We start from the raw sequence: 27,646 nt of genomic DNA on the forward strand, positions 1-27,646 counted from the left end.
ACTTTTTAGCCCGCGACCCCCATGATAAATGCGCTGCTGCCCCGCGACCCCCCAAGCATATTTTTTACCAGCCAAAATAATAAACATAAAAACCTTTTTTTTTGTCACATTAATTTCAGTACTTTTTAATTGAGATATTAGGCCTATTATGTTGAATACAAATATATAAAAAAAATGTCCAGTGTAAAATTTGAAATGTATAATAAGAAAATAAAAAAAAATCTATATTGATCAAAATGTGAGAATATGAAATATTACTATCATTGGGGTGAAATTATTATTTTTTTGTCAGTTTTGTTACCTGACTTGTACGGAAGGGAAGGCAGAACGTACTCGGTTACGTAACGGTTCCCTGAGAGATAAGGGATGAAGGGAAGTATAAAAGTATAATAGTATTGCGTTGCAAACGCTGGTAAAACTCCTTTTCTCGAGAAAAGAACGGCCATGGTGTGTAAAGCAGAAGCAGCCTGGCCAGCGGCGGAGTATGCACGCACGATCCGCGATTGCTGAAGATGGGTGCGCAGCCTTTGCTCTCCAACTGCCAGCAGGACATAAATGGGCGGCGACCATTTCTTCCAGTGGCGGGAGCTTTTTCCTCAGCGCCGTCAACAGATAGAGCGTTAACTGTACGCACACACCGCCGCCGACTTGAGCTGCAAAGAAGCTCTGGCTGTCAAGGACGCTTGTCAAAAAGTACGGGGAAGTTGGAGTTCAATGGACATTGCGATGAACTTGCGACCATAGTTGGCCAACGATGTTTTCGGGAAATGCACCCCAGAATAGTGAGTGCGCGCGCGCGGCCGGAGCTCTCTCGCGCTCTCTCTCTCTCGCGCGCGCGCTCTCTCTCTGCTCGTCAGAGGCAGAAGAGCGCGTGCGCGCTGAAAATTTCATATTTTGGTATGAACATTCACCCGCCAGTGTGGCGGATAGCCTTTTGAGATTTACTCGCCAAACAGAAAATCTACCCGGTGTGATCGTACGTGCGAAAGGGTTAAAATAATTGCAACAAAAATATATGGGGCCTAGCCTATATATTTTTTCCACTTTTTTTTTTTTATAGAAATCATCTCGCGACCCCTGAGCCGGGGGGTCGCGACCCCCACTTTGGGAACCACTGTGATAGAGGACAGTCCCAACATTAAATACACCAATTTTGGTGTGTCTAAGTCATTCCCTCTAGCGCCACCACCTGTCCAAAGTTTCACTCATATTATGCTAATAACTTTTGAACTGTAAGGCCTATCAACAAAACTATTTTTTATCTGATTCCCGAGCTCATGACGATTCGATTGCAGCCTATGATGTAATTTTCCGTCATGAAAAATTTTCCGGCATTTTGAATTTTCCGAAAAAGCTACTTTATCGAACTCCTCCTAGGCCGTTGCTCCGATTTTCACGAAAACTGAACCAGATCATCTACAGACAATGCCGACAAAAAGCTATGGAATTCAAGTTGATTCGCTTAACAGTTTTCGACAAACCCATGAACAAATTTTACATAGCGCTTGCGAAAACAGTCGTAAGGCTGTATCTCCGCAACAGTTTATCGTATTCAGACCAAACTTGGTACATGTCATCACAAGCATGACCTGAGGCTACATGCTGCGTTTCAGCGCAACGCCACCTACTGGTCCGGAGATATGAAAAATGGCTATTTTTGCTTATAACCTCTTAACAGTTTGTCCAAAAATCATAAAATTGGTCTCGTTAGATTCAGGGCAACATGCCGAGTCGACTGATATCCAATTTTACCATATTGGCCATTTTGACTGTCGGCCATTTTGAATTTTGTGCTAAAATGCTGTATTTTAAGAACGCATGAATGGATTTTTACGAAACTTGATATGGGTCATCAGCACAGTGTCCTGAAGGAGCCAGAGAAAAGTTATGACTAAAAGTTATGGATTTCGTGTCGATAGACAAAACCGTTTTCGTATAGCGCAGCAGCAAAATTGAGGCATGATGCCAAAAGCACTATTCAGGCTTTATCTCTGCAATGCCTTAACATTGACACCAAACTTTGTATGTGTCATTGTCACTTAACTCTGACCACATCACATCAGTTTTGTAACTGCGCCACCTATTGGTCAAAACTGATAATCAAGTAAATCATATTTTTATTTACTTTTTCTCTGATTTTTCAAGCATTTTGCCTTAAATCCTCTTTAAATATCTTTAATTGATGTTGCAGTTGGTCTGACACTTTCAGACATGTTGGCATGTCTTGTTCTGCTTGGCCCCGATAATTGCTGCATGCAGCTATATTTATGATTGGATTCATCACAAATACATGTTATGGTTTAAAATACATGTTGAACCTCTACCAATCTCTGTCACTGAACAGAATATGTATTTTCATGCTTTGGTAAGTATACCCTGCCACAGTTCTTCTCATCTTAGACATGTTTGAACTGTACATACAAATGTGTTAGGGCAAGAGTCAGCTGCACTGAAATTCAGCTACCATGAGAGAGGCACGTAGCAATATTTAAAAGACAGATTGCCTGCAGCTTCAAATGACACAAGGGAATGAACAGCAAGGCCTTTTGCTGTTTGCTGCGCTCCAAGGGGGCTCAAAGCAATGATCAAGCAGAGGGAACAAAAATATGATTAAAGAGTGATGCAAGACAGATGCAGGCACCCTGTCTTCTAAAAAAAAAAAAAAAAAAGGCGATAAAATGTAGTAAAGAACGCTTATAAAAAAAACGTTTTTGCCACATTAATCCTGAGGTTTGGATATTATATATTATGTTAGTTATTACTGGTAGATTCAGTAAAGCAATGAATGCCTCCTCACATTGCTTTGTAAACGGTGAACAAATAATTCAGGCTGTTTTAGTTTCCCAGGCATGTGCTGGATTTGTTTTCCTCTGAATATCTTAAGAGCAAGTTTATATTCTCTTTATATTCTCAAACAATCTTTTGTCACCACTTCTAAGATGAAAAAAGACACCAGCTTGCATCATGAATTTTATTCATTGTATTTTCACAACAGCAGTCAAACCTTGGGGACCGGCCCCTCTCAATAGCATCCCCTCAAGTGAATAGCAGTCACAGAGTCTGACCGATGTCAAGAGAGTTTATGAAAGTAAAAAAAAAACCCACTTGAGCTCATTATGCCTCTTGTTCCTTTGTTCTAGGATGGCAGAAATAGAACCTATTTGCTTCTGTGGAAAGTTCAGTGAACATAATCAATTCATAATGGAATTTGATTTTTTTTTCTTGTCCATGGAATGAGGCACCAAAACATGAACAACATTGTGTGCGCACACACACAAGACGTAGGCAGTCGCATACTACTGTACACGTTTCAATGTAGCGCAAATGTGCACCGTATACTGCAGCGTTGTGCATGGAAATAAAAATTCTGTTTCATTCAGACGTTAATCTGTCACAGTTCTCCAGGCAAGACACAATGACCTCAGCACCAAGCCTGCAGGAAATCACAGTGGGGGCGCAATGGAATTCATTTATAATTCATATCAGGCGCACAGCATTTTATTCTCCACGGCAGAGGCTTATAGAACAAACCTAAAGCGAAATCTGATATATTTCATTAAACCTTATATATGGCTCATTAATTATACTTGTGTTAAGTTTACTGATGTATATCTCTTTGTAAGAATCCTTTGGGGCCAAAATAATGTAAGTTATAGTTAATAAAGGCTTAAAGGGATAGTTCACCCGAAAATGAAAAATAATTTATCCACCCTCATGCCGTTCCAAACTTTCTTTCATTATATGGAACACACCCACACAAAAAAGGTATTTTGAGGGAAGTTTCGGCTGTTTTGGACCCCAATGACTTGTAAGGACAAAAACTGTTAAAACGTTCCTCAAAATGTCTTTTGTGCTCTGGATAAGAAAGAAAGTCATGGCAGTTTGAAGCAGTGTTGTTAATGTTAACTAAAACCATTAAATATAAATATACTAAATATATTATGGTTTAAAAAAACATTCTAAAATGTTTTTCATTAATTGAAATAAAAGCTTAAATGAAATATAAAAATTATATTAGATTAAAAACAAACTAAAATTAGAAATGTTGCATTGGCAACCAACTGAAATAAGTTGAAGTACTAAAAAAAAAACTAAAATTAAAAGCAAATTCAAAATGTTAATAAATACTAGAATAGTACATAAATAATACTAAAATAACATTGGTTTGGGATAAACATGAGGGAGAATAAATGAGAGAATTTTCATCTAAGCTTACTTGATTCGCCCCAAAAAGTGTAAACAGTATGGCTGTGGGACTATTAAACTGATCTTTTTGTTTGAACATCCCAAGCAGTACAGCATAGCAACACAGACTCAACCAATGGCGTGAGTTTGGGGGCGTTACTGTCGGTTTTCCAGACCAATGACAGATGAGGGGAGAGTTTGTTTAAAGTTACACACTCCTGCTTTATGTAACACTAATCACTGGTATTAAATTATGGATCAAACTCCAACAATGAGGAATTTTTATTTAGCCTACACTGAATGACGCTAACCGCTAAGTTTTTTTTTTTGTATCTCGTTGAATAACTCTGCAGAAACAGACCCCCGGTGGGATTCCTGCCACTAGCACTACAGTGACATTGTCTGAATATGCTGCTGATCCCAGTTTGGCAATGTGCAAAAGAGTATTACACCAGCGCTTAATCCACACACATCTGGAGCATGCTGGCGGCGTGCTAATCAGCTCTGGGAGGATTAGCATCAGGCTAGCGTCATTCCGCAAGGCAAGCCTTGTCTAGTCCAGCTGAAAGCTTCCTTTCCATTCTGAAGGAATCTAGCGGGATGGGGACTGTCACTACTCGTTTGACTTTGATGTATGCTAAGTCTGTTTGCCATGTCATATTTTCTTGATCTTGAAGCTTTGGAAGAAAAAGAAAAAAATGTTTGTTACTCTGCTTCTTCATGACAGAGTATAACGTTTCTCATCTATCAGGGCCATAACCACCATAGACACGTTGCACTCAATATTCAGATTTAGTCAACCAATGACTTGATTCGTTTCAGTTGATAACACCCGGTCCACCTCAATATGTGTTTAAATCAATGTCATCTGTTATGCTAATAGATTACATACATTGATATCAGCTCTGTAAACGGTCTAAATGGTCCCTACAAAAAACGTCACTGTATAGTAATAAAATGATCATGTTGTTATTGTGGTAGACATGTCATTATCATCTGCAGTACATGTCAGATTAGTTCATAAGCAATTACATCGGTTGTTTATTAGGCCTCTTGTTGACTTGTAGTTGAAGTATGTAATTAAGCACTCAAGTTTCCTCCCAAAGGAGGAAGGAGAACTTATTTAGCTTCCGACTAGAGATGTTTTTGAAATTTAAATCTCCAGTTGTCAAACGTAATCTTTATAATTATTCACCACGTTGTCAACTGTGTTGAACTTTCTTCTCCTTTACAGATCGCCGTTAAAACATGACGATCTCAAAGCGCACCAGTGAAGAACAGCATCATATGGCATCATTTCGACCCCAATATGTGAGGAAATAAACGTATCAAAATATCTCCTGGACATGGTAGTAGCGTTGAAACTTGAGCAAGATGACCACTCCTGTGCTCTAGTTCTGGGCTTATCATCTTGGAAGATACTCCTGTGGCAAGCCAGAATGGTTGCTGGCTCTGAGTGCCTGGTCCACAGTACTGATGTAACCATCAATCAGCCGTTTCATATCTGGGGTGAAGGGGTCAAAGGTGGGATGTCGCGCACCTGAGCGCTTGAAATGGCCATCCTTGTTGCACTCAGCACAGAGAAGACTCTCTTCACTGACACTGGTATTGAGGAAAGAAGTGATGGATCGTAATGTGGGCACCAATGCCTCCTGCAACTCCTCATAATGCACCACCAGAAGTGTCTTTCCATAACGCAGCCAGTCCAGTACGTGAGAAGCCCACCAGGAGGCATAACTACCCACAAATTCTGGCCACTCTGGAAAGAGGAGAAAGTAGGATGGTAAGAATTACATAAATGATTTGCACTAATCTTGAGTTTACATATTATGAGAATACAGTATGTGTCTCATTTTTGTGTCTCCGAGTCATGGACCTCTTATAATGTGTTCGTAATACCTTTGCTCTTCCAGTGCTGATCAGAAGCGTAACCAAGGTGCCCGGCGCACTTGCGGTTGAACTCAGCCATGAGTGAGCGGTACGGGTTTCTTATCAAAAGTATTGCTGAGTCATACATCTCTATATCCCGCTGGCTGCTCTCATGTGTCTTCACGCAGATGGTCCGTCCACTCTTCCAGTAATCTTTCTCACCCTTGAAGCCTGCACAGTTGGGAGGAGAAGAGGATTAGAATATACAGCCAACTGCATGTGGCGACCACTCAGTGCCGGCTCTGAATCCAAACATATACATTCCAAAAACTGCATCCAAAAATGGTGTTAGTCCAGGCATGAGCACCACGGCCCCCCTCAGGCAAATGTGTCAGGCTCTGTGATGGATTTGAAAAGGCACAGCGACTTTCAAGGCAGGTCAAGTTCTTTAATAATAGAACAAAAATATGCTCAATAAAGTTTGGCATTTGAAAGAGAACAGAAAGTCAGCTGTGCCCAAATGCACAATATCAAGCGATCGCAAATAAATGACGCATATTTATGGATTTGAAAAGATGAAAAATGTCAAGAAACTTCACATAAACTCTATAAAAGAGTCTCTGTTGTATGAATCTACAGCCCCATGTAAAAAAATAATAATAATCACAAAATAATGGCAAGAACAGACATCTTTCTGTTGAGTTATTCTTGTGAGCCGCACTAAATAACTTGCATGTAGTCAGATTCATGAAGTAATGAATCATTCCAAAAACTCACAAATCCTGGAGTTACTGTTTGAATCAGACTGAATGAATTTACTGAATCAGTTGCAGTAGTTATACTGGAAATATTCCCAAATTAATTAAATTGTGGAATACAGTTTGAATGGAAAATGACTGATTTAAGAACTTGTAACTCTGAATTGAGTCAGGAAATCCATATTGATACCCATTCCTAATGACAATGGCAGTTGTGCTTAGTAATGGAATTATGCCAAGATGTTGTGGTGGCAGATTAAAATGCCCATTTTCTATTAGAGACATCAATGTTTTTGATTTTCTGTTTATGTGCATGAGAGAAAAAGACATCATGATATTATGATAAATTCATCTCATCCACTGTCTGAGCAATAATATTTTTCAGAGTGGCTCAATATGTGGGAAAGATTGCCTCCAGCAATGATGCATGCAGTCTTTCAAATTGGTAATATATATTATCACTGATATAGCAGTGATAGTGTTACCTCTATTGTAGAGGGTGCCATCAAAGTAGTAACTGCCTGTGTAGTAGCCTGTGGCAAGCTCGATCAGATGCCTCACCCAGGTGTTCCCAGCCCCAGGAAAACTGGACAAAGCCACCAGTGAACTTGACTTCTCAGGTAGAAACTTCTTCTCTGTGCATCTGGAATCTGGACCAAAAACTGACACTTACAGAAGGTAACTATAAGCAAAAACCTGTTATTTTCAGCCAGAATTAAATGAGTTTAAGGACTACAATTGTAATTTTTAACATAATGCTGTGCTTTTTTTTCTGGTTGTGTAGCACCTACAGCTCTGCATAGCCCTTCAGAAGGATCCGGATGCTACTGTAGGTAAGAATGACTAAAGTTTATTTTTAATAACAACTGTTTACAATTTTCTTTCTTGTCTTGACATATTTTCTATTGCAACAGGAAGCAGTGGAAGGACAGCCTGAAAAAAAAACAAGTTGCTATTATCTCTTGCTAGAGCTAGTTGGTGGCAGGTGGTATTAGATAGACTAAACATTTGGTAAATTATAGTATACTACAGTTAAAAAGTTTGGGCTCAGTAAGATTTTTTTTTTACTTCAATAACAGAGATAATTATTAAGACCAACGAGATAGTATTAGTCTTACCTTGAACAGGTGTCTGATAGACCTGGAGGAAGAGATGATGGGAACTCTGGTTAGGCAGACTGCTGTTTTCAACAGCACAAAGCTCCTCCTTCACTGGCTCGTGAAGAGTGAAGCGAGGGGTGGCATAGCCACAGAAACAGTCGGGCTTCCTGACCAGGGCCAGAGGAAACTCCTGATAATAGAGTAAATATGTGTATGAATCTCACCAAGAGCCAACCCCTATGTCTCTCCATCCACACTTCAAATTACAACTATTTTGAGTTATCCGAAAACGTTCTCAAGCACTGCAATTAGCTTCTCAGCTAAAGACGAAGATAAATCAATTTACCATGTTGCTGGAGTGGAACAAAGCATGACCATCTGATAGAGAGGGCCAAATTATACCACAATCAAGAGGATTGATTACAGAGTGAATTTGTGCTCTTTAGGGACACATTAAAGGTTAAAAAATCAGATTGTGTTTAGAAGACTGTGGGAAAAAATCTGTAAACCTAGAAGAACAACAACTAAAGCGGACCATATCCAATCTGGGTTAATCTATATTAAGTCAGACCTGATCCATGCAGGTCTCGATGCACCATTGGGAGGTGAGGTTGGGCTGGACGACATGAGCCAGGGATGCTGCTGTCGATTTGTCAGGATTTCTGAAGCATCCCCGGTAGCGCACGTTCCTGTCTAAAGGCAGAGAAGAATGGAGAACATTGCTGATTGACAGGAGAAAAATAGTGTAGGGACAAGACTTTGTGCCAGCACTCAATTCATTGCTCTAAGGTCTGAAATGCTGCAGTGAATGCATAATTAGGTATAAGATGTAAAGAGAAAAAAACCCTTATAGACCTTCAAAGAAATTTCAAATAGTTCAAGGAATGAGGCTGTATGGGTAATGAGTGAACAGCAAAGAAGCCACATTTCACAGAAGAAGGAAACTACGCTATCTATTTTCCGAACCCTTTTCAGGCACAGCTGTATGTTTCTTTTAGAAGGTGCTTTTGAATCTAAGGAGATGAATGAATTTGATAAAACTCACTATGCTTTAAAACGACATTGACATTTTATTTTGAATTAACTTCTCATGATAGCAGATGTACAGAACATAAATATGAATGATAATATGTTTAATTGAAATGCACTACCATTTCAAAGTTTTAGGTCCATAAGATTTTTTGTTTGTTTCTGATATAATAATTTTATGCTCACCAAGGCTGGATTTGTTTGATTACATACAGTAAAAACAGTAATATTGTGCAATGTTATTACAATTTAAAATAACTTTTCTGTTTGAATAGAAAAATGTCCTTTATTCCTGTGATGGTAAAGCTGAATTTTCATCATTATTACTCCAGTCTTCTGTGTCACATGATCCTTCGGAAATCATTTGAATATGCTGATTTGGAGGTCAAGAAACATTTCTTATAATTATCAATGTTGAAAAATTGTGATGTATAATAATAAATTCTTTTCAGGATCGATGAATAGAAAGTTCCAAAGAACACAATATATTTGAAATATAAATGTCTTTATTGTCACTTTTGATTAATTTAATGCATTCTTGTGGAATAAAAGTATTAATTTCCTTATGTATTGTAGTGTAGTGTAGTGTTGTGTACATTTTTTATCATTTATATAGCATCTTTCCAAAGTTCAAAGTCACTTAAAACATTTAAAACCATTTTTTTGGCTTAAAACAAACACAATATATGTCTGCATAAATACATAATCATAATAAATGATTTTTGAAAGTTTGAAAGTTTTCTGTATAAATGACCCACCAGCTAATTTCCAGCCAGCGTTGACAGTGAAATCAGTGGAGAAACTGATTAAAAACATGGACAAACACAGAATGTGAGTGGATACTGTGATTTAAGGCCTTCATGACACTTTGTCACCTTTGCAGAGTAAACAAGCACTCTGTAAACGAAACCCCAGGGCTTTTGTTTGCCTCTGCAACTAAATGAAGAGGCCCCGTGTACCGCGGTTTGCGTTTGAAGGATCACATGTTTCTTTGTGAGGGCTGTAAATGAGACACAGCTGCATGAAAACATCAAACAAATGACTATTAAAACAGACTTTAGCACAGTGGAGAACTGCAGCTCTTGGGTGAGTCTCTGAACTTCTTACTAAGACAAGAGGTAGAGTGTTCAACTTTACCAAAAACAAGGCAGACCCCATGCAGTCACTGTGGTGTGCAAAAGTGATTCTGATTTTGCAGAATATTATGCCTAGAATATTCTTCACATAAATATGCTATGCACTACAGGCTATACTGCTAGTTTAGAATCATATTCAACAATAATTAAAAAAAGAGATGATAAAATTCTTTCATAGTTTGGGAGTATGCTTCAAAATGATATTTTATGAATATAACATTTTTTTATAGGCCTTTAAAATGGGGGACTGCAATTTTAGTTTTATTTTAACTTTAGGGACCAACAGTATAATTATTTGAAGTACACTACCATACATACTTAGTTTTAGGATGCATTAAACTGATTGAAAGTGACAGTAAAGACATTTATGACGTTACAAAATATTTATATTTCAAATAAATGCAGTACTTGCAAACTTTCTATTTATCAAAGAACCCTGAAAAGAATGTATCACGGTTTTCACAAAAATATTAAGCAGCACAACTGTTTTGAACATTGATGATAATGTTTCTTGAGCACCAAACAGGCATATAGAATGATTTCTGATTTCTGAAGGATCATTCATGTGACACTGAGGACCGGAGCAATGATGCTAAAAATTTAGCTTTCCATCACAGAAAAAAAAAAAAATTCTAAAAAAAAAAATATATATGTTTATATATATATATATATATTATATATATATATATATATATATATATATATATATATATATATATATATATATATATATATATATATATATATATATAATATCAAGCTTGCATCAGCTGACACTCAGCTGATCCACGTCTACCAATAGGAATATGATGCCTATCACAGTATACATATATAAGATCCTTCAGTATTATCAGCAGCTATCGCGTTTCTCAGGAGCTAATTACCCTCCTCCATCCCCAGCTCCTCCTCTCGTCAGTCAATATGGCATTCTGATTCCCCTTGAATCAGAATAAATTCTTGAATTATGTTGTACTTTAAAATCTTGAATTAATGATATCTGCAATACATTCATGTTGGTTCTGTTCTGTTTACCCTAAGAGGGGTTATTGCTGCTCTCCCTGCTCTTATCCATGCTAGGCTGCATGGATGCGCAGGGACTTCTTGCCCGGAACAGAACCATACCGCCAATCCTAACTGTATGCAATTGCCAATCGTATTTGACGATAGTGATCCTGACATATATAAAAAATGGAAAAGTTATTTTTAAACTATACTAATATTTCACAATATTACTGTTTTTACTGCATTTTTTAAGGTTAAGTTTCTCAATTCAGCATAGTATTTTAACTTAAACTATTTGTCACGGTAACAAAATTTCAGTAGTCGGTACCAATACCAGTAAAATTTTACGGTTCTCTGTTCCAATTTCGGTATCAGAGCAAAAAAAATTTAATTAAGTACTTGTGTATGTTTTGTCTTATTTTGTCTCATCCATTGGTTATCACTGTCAATCATCGCAATTACGATTCAATCGCGCATTTGTCAATCCAGAAACTTTGTAGTGTTCTTAGCAGCATGAAGAATTAAACTTGTATTTAAAAGCTGTCTTAACTGTACAATGCACATCTTATTTAAATAGTGATGCACAAATCCCTCTTAACAAGATATTAACTTGTACAATGGATAGTATTTTCAATTTAAGCCACAAAGCATATGGTCCGTGGTTAATAGCTGTGTCTGTGAGTGCTGTGCTGGGCCGAATCCAGTTGGCCTGAAACTGCAGAGGGACATTGGGTCTGGACTCTGAGGTCCAACAGCATGTGGAAGAGACTGATGGAGGAACCTGTTTCAAACATATGGCCACATCAAAGCTCCACTGCCAGACTGGATTACCTGCAGAAGCAGCGCTGGGTAGGAACTGCAGATATGTGCATTCATATTTACATTTATTCATTTGGCAGATACTTTCATCCAAGCAATTAGGTTATATACTTTTTTTTTTTTTTTTACTTTTGTGTTTCCTAGGAATTGAACCCATGACCTTCATTGTCAAGACTATGCTCTTCCAGTTAAGCTGCATTTTTGCACACACTAACTGCAGTGCTAGAGAGCAGCATATTCGATTTTAAGACTTAAGAGTTATGCATTTTTGCATGTTTGTATGATTAATATTTAATATTCCTTAAGTGATTTTGTATGCTTCCCAATGCACTGGTAAAGCTATGCATGACAGAGTGGGAAGTTCTGTCCTGAGAATAAGTAAACTTATTTCAAGCACTTACATCTCCGCTGGCCAGGAAGAACCTCCTCCACCTTGTAAACGGACAGACGGGACACACCTCCACAGATGGCGCCCTTCTCGCCTTTGCAGTCCAAGTTACACTCCTCTTCTTTCATCCGAGCGCTTGTGATGCGGTTGCCACAGTAACATTCAGTCCCATATTCAAGGCCAGCGAACTGGTATCCGCTGTGTTAAACAAAGCATTCAAAATCTAATTATACTCACAAAAAGTAAGCCACCCTGGTTGGATAACATGAATATTTACAGCGAAAACTCTTTCATTTCTTAATACAATACGATATTACATTTTTCACAACAAAAGAAATGTTAATACAATATATATAATGTGTGCATGTGTGTGTGACATACTACCAGTTTAATTTTTTTTATATATGTTTCTAAAGAAGTATCTTATGCTCCAATGGCTGCATTTAATTGATCAAAAATACAGTAAAAACAGAAATATTATTATAATTATTTTACAAGAATTATTTTAAAATGTAATTTATATTCATGTGATGCAAAGCTGAATTTTCAGCATCTGTACTCCAGTCTTTAGTGTCACACGATCGTTACAGAAATCATTCTTATACATATACACAAAACATGTCTCAATATTATCAATGCTGAAAACATTATTATATATTTTTTGCTTATTTTTGTGGAAACTGATATGTTTCAGGTAAGTTTTATTTTATTTATTTTTTTACCAAGGATGCATTATAGTCAATTTATCAAAAGTTACAGTAAGAACATTTATAGTGTTACAAAAGATTTATTTTTCAAAAAACACTCTAGTCTTCCAGAAAAGCCTTACACAAGTAGATCACACTAAAACCCTTGAATCCAGCCCGGACCCAGTAGGGATTCTGCTAAAGTCCACCCGCATCTCTCTGTCCATCCCTGCCTGTGAGCCCAGGGGTTTACCAGCTGGTGATTGGCCAGCTTGCTGAGCCAAACATCTGTCTCACCCTTTCCATACCCTGTGGTGCTAGACTCAGCCACTTTGCAGTGGCAGCCCTTCTCAGGGTGCCATTGCGTACCACCTGCCCAGCTCTCTCACAGTAACGAGCTTGTCCAGGACTCTGCATTCTTCTTCATCTCAACTCTTAGATGGAACGAAAATAATTTTTGTTCAATCACACTGACATAAGAATCTTTATTGTCATAGCACATCAGGTATACAATGAAATTGCAATGCATCTGCGGCCAGTGCATAATAAATGCATAGCGTATAATAAATGCAGTGCATAATAAATGCACTGGTGAGACAGCAAGTGTCATGGTTGTGTTAACCACAACGATCATCCTCAATCTCAACACTTTTGTCCTTCTGGCCCTCTCGCCTTTTTTTTTTTTTTTTTTTGGGAGGTTGCAAAATGCGCAGCACGATTCCATTCAAGCATGTTGGTGTAGGGCTCAACAGGTATTAGCTTGAGCCCCTCTGCAAATTGTTTCCCTGATCCTCTGCTTTAAACGTGGCATTGGCACTGCCATGGCAACCTCGCCAGGGACATTCCCACTGTTAATCTGCACTCTGAATTAATCGCACAGTCTGAGCAGACATGTACCTGCAGACACAGAGCAGGGGAAGATTTTCTGTCACCTATCTGCAAGAGGATAATACTGGGCTGGGATGTCAGATCCTTTTCCGACTGAGCAAACATAGAATGTATTCTTAGATATAAGTAACTTTTGGCAGGTTCCATAAATATGGTGTCTTACAAGGTTACAAAATGTTGTAACCTTTACAAAGATGGGTGCACCCTGCTCGCACAGACATTACAAGCCATCAGTTTGTTTCATGCAATGCAGAGTTAGACAGACGTCAATCACCGAGCACCGCAACCGAAACAGCAACCACCTTTTATTATGCTGCGTTCACGCCATAACTACTGTAATTTGGAAGAGATGGAAACCTGTGACATTATATTCGGAGCGGTTCGTGACTCAAACTTATGTTTCAATGGCAATAAACAGCGAAATGAAACAGCAGCAGTCAGGTGGTACAGGTCAGTGCTCTTTAAGTTGTTTATGTTCATTATTATTGTAATGTTATTTGCTTTGAGTTTTACGCCATCTCTCGACTCGTGATGCTTTGCTAACTGTGCTGGCTTTTGGAGACGCTCTGAAGGGAGGGTGGGATCTCATGCTTTCATAGGTAACTTGCTTTTGCTAGCCGCTCCGAAAATTACCTACCCTAACTTTAAGCAGCATAACTTAACATTGATGATAAAAATAAATGTTTCTTTAGCACCAAATCTGAAGGATCTTTCTGAAGGATCATGTGACCCTGAAGACTGGAGTATGATGCTGAAAATTCAGAAATAAATGATTACATTTTAAAATATAAATCAAATAGAAAACAGCTGTTTAATATTTCACAATACTACATGTTTTTACTGTATTTCTGATCAAATAAATGCAGCCTTGGTGAGCAGAAGAGACTTCTTTCAAAAGCATTAAAAAATCTTACTGACCCCAAACTTTTAAGCTTATTTTAGGCTTTGCAACCTTAATGATTTTTTTCTTTTTCCTTTTATTTCCTTTATTTTTCGTTTTCAATTTTTACAAATTTTTACTAAATTATGAAAATGATAAAATCACAAATTAGTTTTAAACATTGTGATAACAAGACTACAAAGAATAGCAAATCTCAAATAATATTTCATAATTTAATAATATAATAAAATCTCAAAGAAAATAAAAGAACTCAAATAATATTTCATTTATAAATATAAATTACATATTATATAATTCTGAGGCTGACGATCTGTAGCTCCTTTTAACTAATTTGTTGAAATAGAAATAGAAAAATATTTTTTTCAAGTCTGTTTGTTCTTTGTACAATTTCCATAGACATTATATCTAGCTGTAATGCAAGACCATAATATTGCACAGGTCATGATGAAAACCAGAATTTTGCACTACCTTAAAGTTGTCAACACTGTTTTCTATGATTTCTTCTCCATAGGAAGTCACTATGTCAGTGTGAACAAAGAAAATCATCTCTAGCTCATGGTTAGGTTTCATGGTTTCTAATGGACTATTTGGATTCCCCCTGAACATTGCAAATGTCACCCAAGTAATTAAATAAGCTCTGAAACGTTGGGGGTAATTACAGGAGGTCAGTCTTCCTCACACTTTTTCTCTAGTGGTCAATTATCTATCGGCCTAAGAACTAGAGACAGTGTATACTCCATCACGGCAGATAGATGTTTCTCCTCCAGCATTAGCGGAAGCCAGGTCCAGAGTCGCGGTCCATTAATTGGGCCTGATCCCATTCCCAGCATGAGCTCCGCCAGCTGGCACACGGATTCACGCTGCATGTTCTTTTCCCTAAACACTGTTTCATTATTTCGTGATTTAAGATAAGCACAAAGGAGACTCAAGGCAACAGATGTCCATCTGCTTTTCAGTGGCTCCATGTTTACAACAAAAGATGTCTGTATTTAACTACATTGTGTATTAATCACATACCTTTCCATGCAGGTGTCCTGACACAAGGTGCTGGTCATTTTCCGGAAGTCATAGAACACCATCCCTTTGAGTGCACGGTCCTTGGCGTCATCCAGAAAGCAGCCGATGTAAGTGCCTGAGCGAAGAATAACAATCGCATCACAAATTCAGAACGTGACCTTTTTCTGCACAAACAGATGGGAAGATTCTGCAGCACAGCTTGGAATCGAGATAATTGAGAAAATAATCCAATTATCATAAACAACCAATTTGTCATCCTGAAAAGCACACAGCTCATTTAGCACAGACTTTCACCTTTGTGTCGGATTTTTCTTTTCGGAAGGACTTTCTCCACTCTAGACGCTTCCTGTTCGGACATGAGGCTGTGGAACCAGCGGCGTCTCAGATATCGGATCTCCTGGTTTCGTGAGGTCAGCCACTGTGGTCCAGCACTGTCTTCGGACAAACCGCTTTGGTATCCCACCCCCTTGCCGTTGAGCCGTGCGCTCATTATTCCATAACTTGTCCGGAGGGCAGGCGCCTCCAGGGACCTGGGAGGAGACGGCAAAGACGGTAATGGAAAGTAACTGCTCGTCCCACGCTGTGACACCACCAATCCATGTCTCTGCAGAAGAAGGACACTTCCAGCCATAATGTAGGCGACACCGAGGAAGAAGAAGAGTAGCTGAGTCCGTCGTAAAAAGCGCTGAAGCCTGTAGAAGGGCTTTGCCATGTTGCCCTACTTCCAAGTTAGTGAAGAAAAATGTATTCTACAGTTTCATGCTGCCATTGTTCCAACCAAAAAAAGGTAGAGATCTATTCCAGGTTCTTCATTCTCTAGAAAGCTCTACCACTGATACCTTATTCACATTCTGTTTAAAAACTCTTTGAGCGCAAAATTCCTCCGGCAAAATGTCCCGCCGTTTACCTGTGAGAGGATTAAGTGAAAACTTGAGTGTGGCGTTACATCCCCTTGATGACAGAAGTACTTGTGGCAGAATGTACTCTGAGCTCTTACGCCTCAAAGACTTCGGGGAAGCTGGTGGGAAAATAGAAAGCAGTTAGACACAAGTCGAAGCACATCTTTCACTTTTTTTATTCGCAGAGATAGACCGGCGTGCTAGAGACAAGAAAGAAATATAGAGTGTGTAGCAGTTATTCTGGTAGTATGTCTCCATTAAGAGGAGAGAGAAGTGCTCGCTGGCTGGAGAAACATTACCTGTTTGTGCTCCTGTCTGTCTTTATGAGTACACAACGAATGTGAAGAGTGTAAGAGGGTACCTACAGTCTCCTACTCGGTGCAAAATATGGGGGGCTTGGGCCAACCCAAAGGCAGTACACACAAATAGTTGTGGATTTGTGTGTGTGTGTGTGTGTGTATATATAACAAAGTGAAGTACGTGGAAATGTTTTTTCGTTTTTTACAGTTTTTCAGCAAGAAAGAATGCATAAATTGATCAAAATTGACAGTAAAGACATTTAGAATGTTACAAATAATGTTATTTCTATTTCTAATAAATACTTTCTAATAATCAAACAATCCTGAAAAAAATGCTTTACGGTTTCAAATATTAAGCAGCACAACTGTTTTTTCTTGATATGATTTCTGAAGGATAATGTGACACTGGAGACTGGAGTAATGATGCTGAAAATTTGGCTGTGCCTTCACAAGAATAAATTACATTTCGAAATATATTTAAAATGGAAAAGTAGTTATTTTTTTGTATAATTGTACAGTATGTTTTTATTGTATGTTTGATCAAATAAATGCAGCCAGGTTTAAAAAAAATGTAAACTTACATGTACAGTATATATATATATATATATATATATATATATATATATATATATATTTAACATCAATCCTCAACAGATGAAAATTACAGATATCTGCCAGGGGTGATTAAATACTTTTTCCATTCCTGATTTTCATTTCTCAAATCTAATGTTTTTTGACATGTAACATGCACATTAGCTGACTGAGTGAAATTAAATCTGGTTTAGTACTGCTTATCTAAGCCAGATAGTTTCTGGAATTTGCAGCACTTTTCCCCTTCCATTCGCTTTAGACTTTCTTGAAACTTTCAGCCCATTATTTCAGCTCCACTGAGAATCCTTTTGTTTGGCAAAAACAAACCTTGTAACAAGTCTTACTGAACACCGGGGTGGGCAGTCCCTTGCTTCCATTCATTATTGCCAGTCAAGCAAGTCTACGTAGCTATACAGAGTCCACTGTGCGCCCCACATACTCTACCAGACTATTTTATCTGAAATATTTTTGGGTCCACAGAAGATGAAAACACAGGCTGAGCCTTAATTGCATAATCACCAGACTACACATGAATATGAATGTGGATTTGGTTTAATGCATGGGAATCTAAGGCCAGACGAAGAGTAAAAACAGAATTTAAACTAATTTAATTCAAGATGGTTTTCAAGTCAATTGACCATATTTACTTTCTTAATACATGTTTCTGTGCTCAAACAATCCAAAAGAATTTCTGTAATCAAAATGTATTTTGTTTTTCCTCTAAAACGACTTTCCTTTTCAACTGACATCACTTAGGATAATGCAAACCAATAGCCAAATAGCTGTTTTCTTTTCATTTTACAGCTTTTATATTTTGGGGCAAAAATGTCATTATTCTTATTCTTAGTCAGATCTTATTCAGAGATAACTGGGCTTGTTGCAGCTCTTCATACAAGCACAGCTTTGCTCATTGAACCCATTTTTTTTTTTTGTCAGTGAGCCCCCAACTCATTTTTTTAGGCCTAGTGCTGGAAAAATGCCTAGATTTGCATAAACGCTTGAGATGCAGGGGCGGATGTCCTAGCCAGCACCAGAGGAAACCATAACTATGCGGCGGCTGAGAATGTCAATCAGCCTGAGGGCTCATTATTCTTCTAGCTATGAACAGCGAGTGACTGGCGTCTGGTGGTTTTTCCCCCTCTGCCAGCACACAGAGCAACTTCTAACAAATCTCTCCTTTACAACACAGAGGCTGCATGTAGTTGACAGAAATCAAAATAACACACTGCATCTGCCATTCTACACCATAATTGTGTGGGGAAAGTATTTAAAAAAAACTGATTTTAACATGCAAGGACATGTTCTAATAAACCATGTCATATTCAGCTATACTCTATGAATCTGCTTTTCATTTGAATTATTTGCAGCAACATGTTCTCATAAAAAAATGTCTTTATACATAAGTCATAGCTTTTGAATAATATATACAATTGTGAAAAGCTGCTTACATGTATATGAGCAAGATTTACAGAACTGACAGCTGTTCACAAGACGTTCTTGTTGTGTTCTTGTGTTAATGACAGCTATATAAAATCGACTTTTCAACTAAAAACTGAAAATGTTTTATGCATTTTGGCTGTTCACTTACACGTCAGTGGCATTTTGGCAGTTGTTCTTTTTTTTGCAAGTTTTTGCAAAAAGTCTTTCAAAAAGTGCACGTTTTTGAAAGTGATACGGAGTTATCACCAGTGTGTACTACAAAAACGTGAATTTGAAAAAAAGGTGTCGTCATGCGCATGCGTTTTAAGTGTTCAGTCTGTGTTTAGTGTTTCTTTAGTGAACTCGCCAACTACTGGCCTGGCATGCATAATACAGTGTTTTTAGTAGTTTTAGTGGATCCGTGTGAACGGGGATCGTTTTGGTAATGTTTTCGCCTGTACGCTGAAAACCCAAAGCTAATACTTTTCCACTTTTAGTACATCGTTGTCGCGTAAACGCACCCTTAGAACTGTCTAGGCATGCCATCTTAAAAATGTTGCACTCATGGCATGAGATGCTAAAAAACAACTTGACTTCTATATTTTTATAATGTTTTTTTAATATTATTTTTTTTAAATGTCTATACATTTTTTTTCCCTCAGCAAATATTGATATGGACCCAATGCAAATCATTTTAATTTATGCAATCAGTTCCATTACAATTACAATGATTGACAACTCAAGTATAAATACATACATCCCCTAAGATGAGTTATTGAAAATATAAATATAGACACTGAAAGAGATTAAAAAACATGTACGTAGGGCTTTGTGTTTTGCTTTAGGTCAGATTTTGTGTATTTATCAATGGTTATTTCTGTTCCTCTTTTATCTCTGTAGAAAAAAAACAAATACTTATTGCATTTTTTAACATTAGGTATAATACAACTAACTAGCTACAGTATTTTCCCCAAAAGTATAGTATTTATGTTACGTATTTTTGCTCAGCAGTTTTTGCTTCAAAATGAAATTACTTCTAACAGGTGCTACGGTATGCCTTCACTGCTTTAAAGTGAAGGCATGAATCCTACTCAAGGATTTTTCACTATAGATCTATTCAGTTAAAAATCACTTTTGAAAATGAACCTGAAATGAGGCCACGGTATGTTTATGAGAGATGAGTTTCTCATCATCTTGGTAAACCGGAGAATTTGGCAGTAGTGCCAAGCTTTTTTTTTTTTTTTTTTTGGAATATTATTCACTTTAAATAACTGTAATTAATGGAGCCAAAGGGAGGCGGCTCGATTAATTATAAGGATGGTCGTTAACGAATTTTATAGCAGTGAGATGCGTGGGACACATAATTCATCTTATTTTATCTTTCCTTTTCGCTCTGTTGTGTGCTTGCTGGTAAATGGCATTGCATTTCACACAGAAACAAATGCATTTATGAATAATAATGCAGAGCCAAGGTCATTTCGATTTCCTTTCAGGGAAGTCTGACGACTCCACGGTGCATTTCAGAGGGCATTAAGTTCGAAATCAAATGTTATTCGCCTTTATTTGATGTATTATTTATTAGACTATTTCGCTGTTGCTCTAGTGACACATGCCTCAAAACTCTTGAGTTGTAATAGCACTGGGCTGAGTCTTCATGCTGTCGGCGGACAGCAGCGAGCGGGTGCTGTATGTCCAGACTGGTGCACTCATTTGTCTTCATCTGCTTTCCCAGCGTGTTATCATCTCACTTACAGCAGGGCAGCCACACTTCCATCTCAGAGGCTGATGGACTGACCCTGGAGCTCAGATGCTGCCTGGAAAGCTCTCTTTTCTCTCATATAAGCATATTGCCACCATCTCTGGCCATCTGGATGTTATGCACTCCACTTTAGTATCTCTGAATGAAGCATTTCAGTAAAAAAATGTTTAAGCAAAGAAGGTTTCCACAGTCATAATCTTGCGTGTCACAGTGGGGCGGCAGACATATGACAGGTGGCCCGCTGTTCCCCTGGCCCTCAATCTGTCCTCCTTTAATATATATTCAAGGCTAAATCCAAGAAACGAGGGGAAAATAAACATTTTTATATTATGCTTAACATGTAATGCATTTCTTCTTTCTAATGCACTGTACAAAAAATGTTAACCTGGAATTGTTACTGTAGGGAGCAATTTCTACCAGATCTAACCTTTACATTTAGCTTGGCTAGTGTAACCTAATATATTTAGGTTGATTCAGTTATGTTAAATTATACTTTGGTTTAAATGAATTTTGTTTAATTTAAATGTTACCACATGAAGCTAATTTTAGATAACTTTTTATCACTCAATACTGCAGTGCGAATGAAATCTCAAAATTAGTTTGTACAGTAGCAATATGTTTTACATATATTCTGTAATATGTTATAAGAAATAATCTTGCGGTAACACTTTATTTTAAGGTGTCCTAGTTACACGTTACATTTAGTTTCCATAGTAATAACTATAACCAAAACCAAACCCTAAACCAAACCTAATCCTAATACTAACCCTATAGTAAGTGCATGTAGTTAATTAATATTACTCAGTACTTAAAGGGTTAGTTCACCCAAAAATGAAAATTATGTCATTAATGACACACCCTCATGTCGTTCCAAGCCCGTAAGACCTCTGTTCATCTTCGGAACACAGTTTAAGATATTTTAGAATTAGTCCGAGAGCTTTCTGTTCCTCCATTGAAAGTCAATGGACGTCCATAAAGGCAGTACAGACATCATCAAAGTAGTCCATGTGACATCAGTGGCTCAATCTTAAGTTTATCAAGCGACGAGAATACTTTTTGTGCGCAAAAAGTAAACAAAAATAACGACTTTATTCCACTATTCATTTCCTTCTCTCTGGTCCTTGAGCTATTTCACGTAGTGTTTTTGCGCAGCGCGTCTATGTTGTACGTCACACGTAGGCTCACTATTGGCCGCCGCTGGTCATGTGTGATGCGTGTGACATACAACACAGACGCACTACGCAAAAACACTACGTGAACTCACTCGAGGCCTAGAGAGAAGGAAATGAATAGTGGAATAAAGTCGTTATTTTTGTTTACTTTTTGCGCACAAAAAGTATTCTCGTCGCTTGATAAACTTAAGATTGAACCACTGATGTCACATGGACTACTTTGATGATGTCTGTACTGCCTTTATGGACATGGACAGTATGCCGTCCATTGACTTTCAATGGAGGAACAGAAAGCTCTCGGACTAAATCTAAAATATCTTAAACTGTGTTCCGAAGATGAACGGAGGTCTTACGGGCTTGGAACGACATGAGGGTGTGTCATTAATCACATAATTTTCATTTTTGGGTGAACTAACCCTTTAAATGTATAAATACACAGTAACAGGGACACCTTAAAATAAAGTGTAACCAAATAATCCAGTCTTGCTCAGCATCACACACCAGGATTGAATAATCTAATCAAAGAGATTTAAAAAGACATTTCCAGCAGTTCATTGATTGGCAGCCTGTCAGCGAATTCAAAATAATGTATGCAAAGTTCCCAAGAGTAGTCGTGATGACTAATTAGGAGTTCACTTATCAAAATTGCATTTTATTTAGCATAATATTAGTTTAAAGGAAATGAAAATAAACCAAACAATATACACCACGCTATTCAGTAGAGTTTATTTCAATCAAACGAATAATACTGCCTATATTTTGGCCAAGATGTGTCCATCTGATTTGAAAAGCAAAACCTAAATGACTGAAAAAGCATTCATAATACTTAATCAAAATCCGCTGAAGAAAGAGGAACCTCCAGCTGTGAGATGAACTGCAGGTGATTGTCAATCACTTTATTTACAGCCTACTCAAACTATTGATCATCCACTGCAGGGATTGATTTCACTGCAGTGTCCAAAAGCTCCATATAAAGTGAACTGTTATTTGTTGTTAATTTGGTCCGATTTTGCTTTTGATCCAACTGAGCTTTTGATTAAAACACACAAAGCCTGTTGCAAAGTAACACACGCATATATAAGTGTATTGTGAGTCCGTATACTCGTTGTTTTTGTAGATACGTTTCAAACATGTTCAATTTCATTGGTTCACGTCCAGTATTTACTAGACACTTACAGTGGCAAGAGAGGAAAGGAGATAAATTAGACAATGCATTAAAATTTTGTTAGGAATAGTCTGTCTTTGATTATTTATGCTTTGTGTTGCTTGAGGCACATTTACATTTGGGGATTTATAGCCCGGCTATAAACAAGGCACTATAACTAAAATTCGCTCAATAAATGCTGGCTGAAAAGATGGCGACTGCTGGCCCCTGGACACCGATTTATTGACCACTAAACTACAACGGATGCGTGCACGAAACGGTGTAGTCGAAGTACTGACACTGGAGCACTTTAACACCCACAGACCACAGACAAGTAAGTGTGATCATTCTGAGGCCTCTTCTGGGAGATAAAACAAGTTCAGGCACACCACAACACACAAATGCATACAGTAGTCCTCGCTGACACAAACTGACAAGACTGCAGAATTATTTCCATGTATTTCGCAGGAATTCATCACCATCAGCTGCAGAGGATGACACTGCATTCCAAGAAACGTAGCCCTTTCTTCCTCGACTGTAATGTCTTCAATTTTTTTCAGCTGCTGCAGTAAGTAAATGTAGTGGTTTCTCACGAATTGAAAGTCTTTCAACTGAGCATACTCTGCTTCCTGCCTCTGTACAATGAAATTTAACAAGTTGCATTATCACTATCCTTTCTCCCACTTTTAGTAGTTCCTAAACCAACAGTAAATGTTGTACTGTAGTATATAAGGCCCTTAAAGGGATACCAGGAACACAAAAGAAGATATTTTGAGAAATACGTTTTTTTTCTCTTTTTTTTCGGCCTTTCTTTTCTTCTCTGATGACGTGTTTTTCCGATGGAAAAGTTAAGTCGCGCCCTACATTTTCCCCGCCCCGGGCGCTGATGCAGTTGAGTACAGGTACAATCGCCATTATTATTACTAGTGCAAGATAGACCTAACGGTGGTGATTACGACAGTACATCCACGATGCTGTAATGTTGAGTAATTGCATGAGTGCGTGCATCAAAGAGTAAGTTAATTTCTTATATTATACTGTGTATTTAGCTCTAAGTCTCCTGTGTCTCCAGAGATTCCACCCAGCCTCCCTCTCCTGCCTCTTCTTCCAAAGCCAGCCAGTCCGTCGTCCCCACCTCCGCTGTTTTCCTTCAGCTCTTCAGCGCCTTGGCAAGAGTAACCCTGGGTCCACCTCCAGCCGCTGAGCCCATTACTTGGCTCCTCCTTCCCTCGGCTCCACCTAGGACCATCATCCTTACGGCTACACCGGGCTCCCTCTGGTCAGCCTGCGCCACACACTTCCAGGCTTTCAGCTGCTCTTTGTCTTTCCACCCCTTCTGCTCCATCCCTCCGGCTCCACCTTGGTCCTTAGTCCCACTGGCGTGGTCTCATCGGCTCTGCATGGGTCTCCACCTTCATCGGCTCAGTCTCTGTCAGTCGTCCCCCTAGTTTCGTCAGCCAAGTCTCCACCATGGCTCCTCCTAGGGGTGGGCGATATCTCGATATTTAAAATATATCGAGATATTTTTTAAACATGATATGGATTTTGATATATCGTATATATCGATATATTGTTTATATTTATAAAAAATGTGTTATTTCAAATGTAGGCGCGTTGCGCGTGGCAAGCACGCTCATAATGTAAGAGACGCCGGCGCGACCACAACATTGCCCAACATCAAATGGCAAACGTACTGCAAGCGGAACGAAACTGCTCGTTATTGTGTGGTTGAAGGACCGTTTATCAGTTTGGACCAAAGCAGCGCGAGCCAATCGTGATCATGCGACACTGTTACTACACGGCGCTAATAAGAGATCCAGTAAAGAAAGCATTTGAATTCGCCACAGAAGTAATAACATCGCTGCGAGATCTAGTGAGAAACATTCACATTTCTCCGTTATTAACGGATCAAACAGCGCTGACGTGGAAACCAGGAAGAAACATTGAGCCATGAATGAACTATCCAGTGTCCACAGATCAGCAACATTCCCCATGGATTTACTGTAGTACACTAACTGCAACCATGGAAGTTTGGCAGGAATAGTAGGCTCTAATGCCTTCAGGTAACATTAAGTCGGTTTTATTTTGACATTATGAATACAATTGCCTCAAATGTTAATCTGAACTAAAATAAACCTTTGTTTATAACTACTACAATATTACATTTCATTTTTTCCAAGGAGCGGTTTTGTCAGCGTGCAATTCATTACAGCCACAGTTTAGCGTGACAAGATGACGAAGAAGAGTATTATAATATCACATATCCAGATGCATGGTGTAGGCGAACACACTTTTTGTATTTTAAAAACTGATTCAAGAGTGTTGATCAAGGTAGATGCAAAAAAACAATGATATCAGATATATAAAAAAAAATGTCCCCTTTTTAATGATGTAAAAAGAGAAGAAATACATTAATATAGACAAGTGTTGTGCAGGGTTTAACTGGTTTCCAAACCTCCTGCAAGTTATTTGACAGCCCAAGATCAAAATTATAACACGGTTCAATGACTTTCCAAATATGCACATAAATAATAATCGCCATGGCAAAAAAGGTCAGTTCATTGTATTTAGAATGCTTCTGTCAGTTTTGTGAAACCACGGGAGACGGAAGGGAAATAAGACTCTCTTGCAAACTGTGCTATGGCCAGAAAAATATTTCCAGAAGCATAATCAACCACCCTCCATGCATTCATTATTTACAATAGGTTTTAGCAAGGCTGGAGAACACTGCAGTCACCAGTGGTTGATCAAACCATGGGAAATCTAAAGGGGAAAATACAGCCTAATCAAAGCAATATAAAGGTATTTACACTATATGAATTGAGACCTGGTTCAAGACTGAATAATCACTTTATTTGACTGCTTCATTTAGCTTAAAGTAAGTCTCGTTGTAATGATTGTTCAGACACTTGACCTTGTAGCTGGATATGTAATCACATTCTGAAAAAAAACAAAACACTTTGAAAGTTTTTTTTTCTAAAACATGTGTCTGCCATTACTTCCATAGCCTATGAAGCTACTGTAAATATATGCATCATACAGGCAGTTAAAAAATTAATTGGAGCAGGAAGAAAAATTTGCAAAAGGGGCACTATGACATACAGTAAAAGCACGCTGATGCAATGCAATCATGAAGGATTATGTATTCATACATTATTCTATGGCAGATGCCTCTCTGGAGATGAGGCGGCTTGCCCCATAGGCGGTAAATGTATGCGCCTTAAAGGTCAACCATGACAAAATGATCTTGATTAAGCCTGTGAGACATGAATGCTGAAGACTGACTCATTTACAGTCAGTCTGAAAATATTCCTTTTTCATAACCATAATGAACCGATATAATGATGAAGGATGAGGGAAGGAAACACTAACGAAATCTATAGCATCTGGGAGCACTAAAAAGACACATGTTAGTGCAGTTCATCAGATAATTCAGCTTCTATTCTATCACTGGGCACATCATATTTATCTCCATTAGAGCTAGTGTATAACCGTTATGTGTTGTAGCACAAAAAGCCTATCTGGTCTATAAAAAGTTATTGCAATTTTTTATAAAAAGGTTTATTCCAGACACATGGGGACCCCCATTTAGACTTTCAGCCAACCCAGAGGAATAAAACAAGTATATGAAATATTGTAAATATTGTAAAACAAATATTGTATGCAATATTTTTTTTATTGATCAATGGACCCCTGGTTCTATTATTTGTATACTTGTAAGCTGTTGCGTTCACTTGTGAGGGATTGGTTTTAACCAATTACACTAAAACACTATTGTCTTTGATTCTACTATTTAAACTATAAAGCAGTAGCACTGCATACAAGTAGGCAAAATATCCATGCATTTGAGCACAAATCCTAAAAGCAGAAACAGCTAAATCAGTCACTTGGACATTGGTCATACTCATAAACACTTGTTTGCATTCATTTTGACAAAACTGCCCATGACATGAATAGATATATTGGTGTAGGCTATAAAAGTGACGTTTTTACAATTTACGCAAACTTTGAAATGCATTTAGTCTTAAGCAATAAAACATATTAAATTATTAGAACAATACTTTTGTTGTGATAAAAAGCTTTTTTAGGCATTTCTTTTTTTTTTTAAAGCATAAGAAATTCTCTTACCTTCATCAACTTCCCCTCGGCAGTTAAGAATACAAATCTTGTAGCATAATGTATGTATTTCAGAGATTTCCTTGGGTTGAATGTCTCTTCATGAACACGAGCATCTCTTTCATCTCTGAGGCGAGCCGCATCTCGCTTTCTCACTCTGTTTTGCTATTTTGCTCCTCTTGATGTTTGTCACTAATCCTCTTGCATTTTCTTATTTTTCATAGCTGTGAAACCACTATAACAGAGATAATCCTCATCTAAATCCGTTGCCGTGTCCCCTTTGCTTTGCAGTCCCACGTTTCTCTGTGTGAACGCACGTAAGAGCTCAGCTGTTTTTAAGTCGGACAGCGCTGCCCGTGTGCGCATGCGTCAAAGAAGAGAGCGAGACCAGACCACACCAGGAGGACAGAGTTGGGACCAGAGCATCAGCAGCACTTTCAAGGAATCTGTTACTCAAAAAGACGTACAT

At 38.1% G+C, this 27,646-nt stretch overlaps 1 protein-coding gene across 1 annotated transcript; it reads right to left on the reverse strand.

Moving 5' to 3' along the window:
- Positions 1–4,514: 4,514 nt before the first annotated feature.
- wscd1a (WSC domain containing 1a) lies at positions 4,515–27,646 on the reverse strand. The gene is made up of 9 exons (XM_081369759.1): positions 27,190–27,646; positions 16,073–16,796; positions 15,779–15,893; positions 12,300–12,484; positions 8,484–8,605; positions 7,931–8,102; positions 7,298–7,462; positions 6,085–6,285; positions 4,515–5,944 (listed from the first exon to the last, which is right to left on the reverse strand). Exons 2-9 carry the CDS (start codon positions 16,488–16,490, stop codon positions 5,592–5,594), a joined length of 1,731 nt encoding a protein of 576 aa, XP_081225885.1. The 5' UTR covers positions 16,491–16,796; positions 27,190–27,646; the 3' UTR covers positions 4,515–5,591.

This window comes from Scardinius erythrophthalmus, assembly GCF_964197995.2.
Source record: "Scardinius erythrophthalmus genome assembly, chromosome: 7".
NCBI classification, from domain to species: domain Eukaryota; kingdom Metazoa; phylum Chordata; class Actinopteri; order Cypriniformes; family Leuciscidae; genus Scardinius; species Scardinius erythrophthalmus.

Bases quoted from the DNA above. Each gene is read 5' to 3' on its own strand.
- wscd1a (XM_081369759.1), bottom strand. From the start codon at position 16,490: ATGGCAAAGCCCTTCTACAGGCTTCAGCGCTTTTTACGACGGACTCAG. The intron at 15,894-16,072 runs GTGAAAGTCTGT...TTCTTCGCTCAG, and splicing joins AAGAAAAATCCGACACAAAG to GCACTTACATCGGCTGCTTT. The intron at 5,945-6,084 runs GTATTACGAACA...TCCTCTTTCCAG, and splicing joins TCAGCACTGGAAGAGCAAAG to AGTGGCCAGAATTTGTGGGT.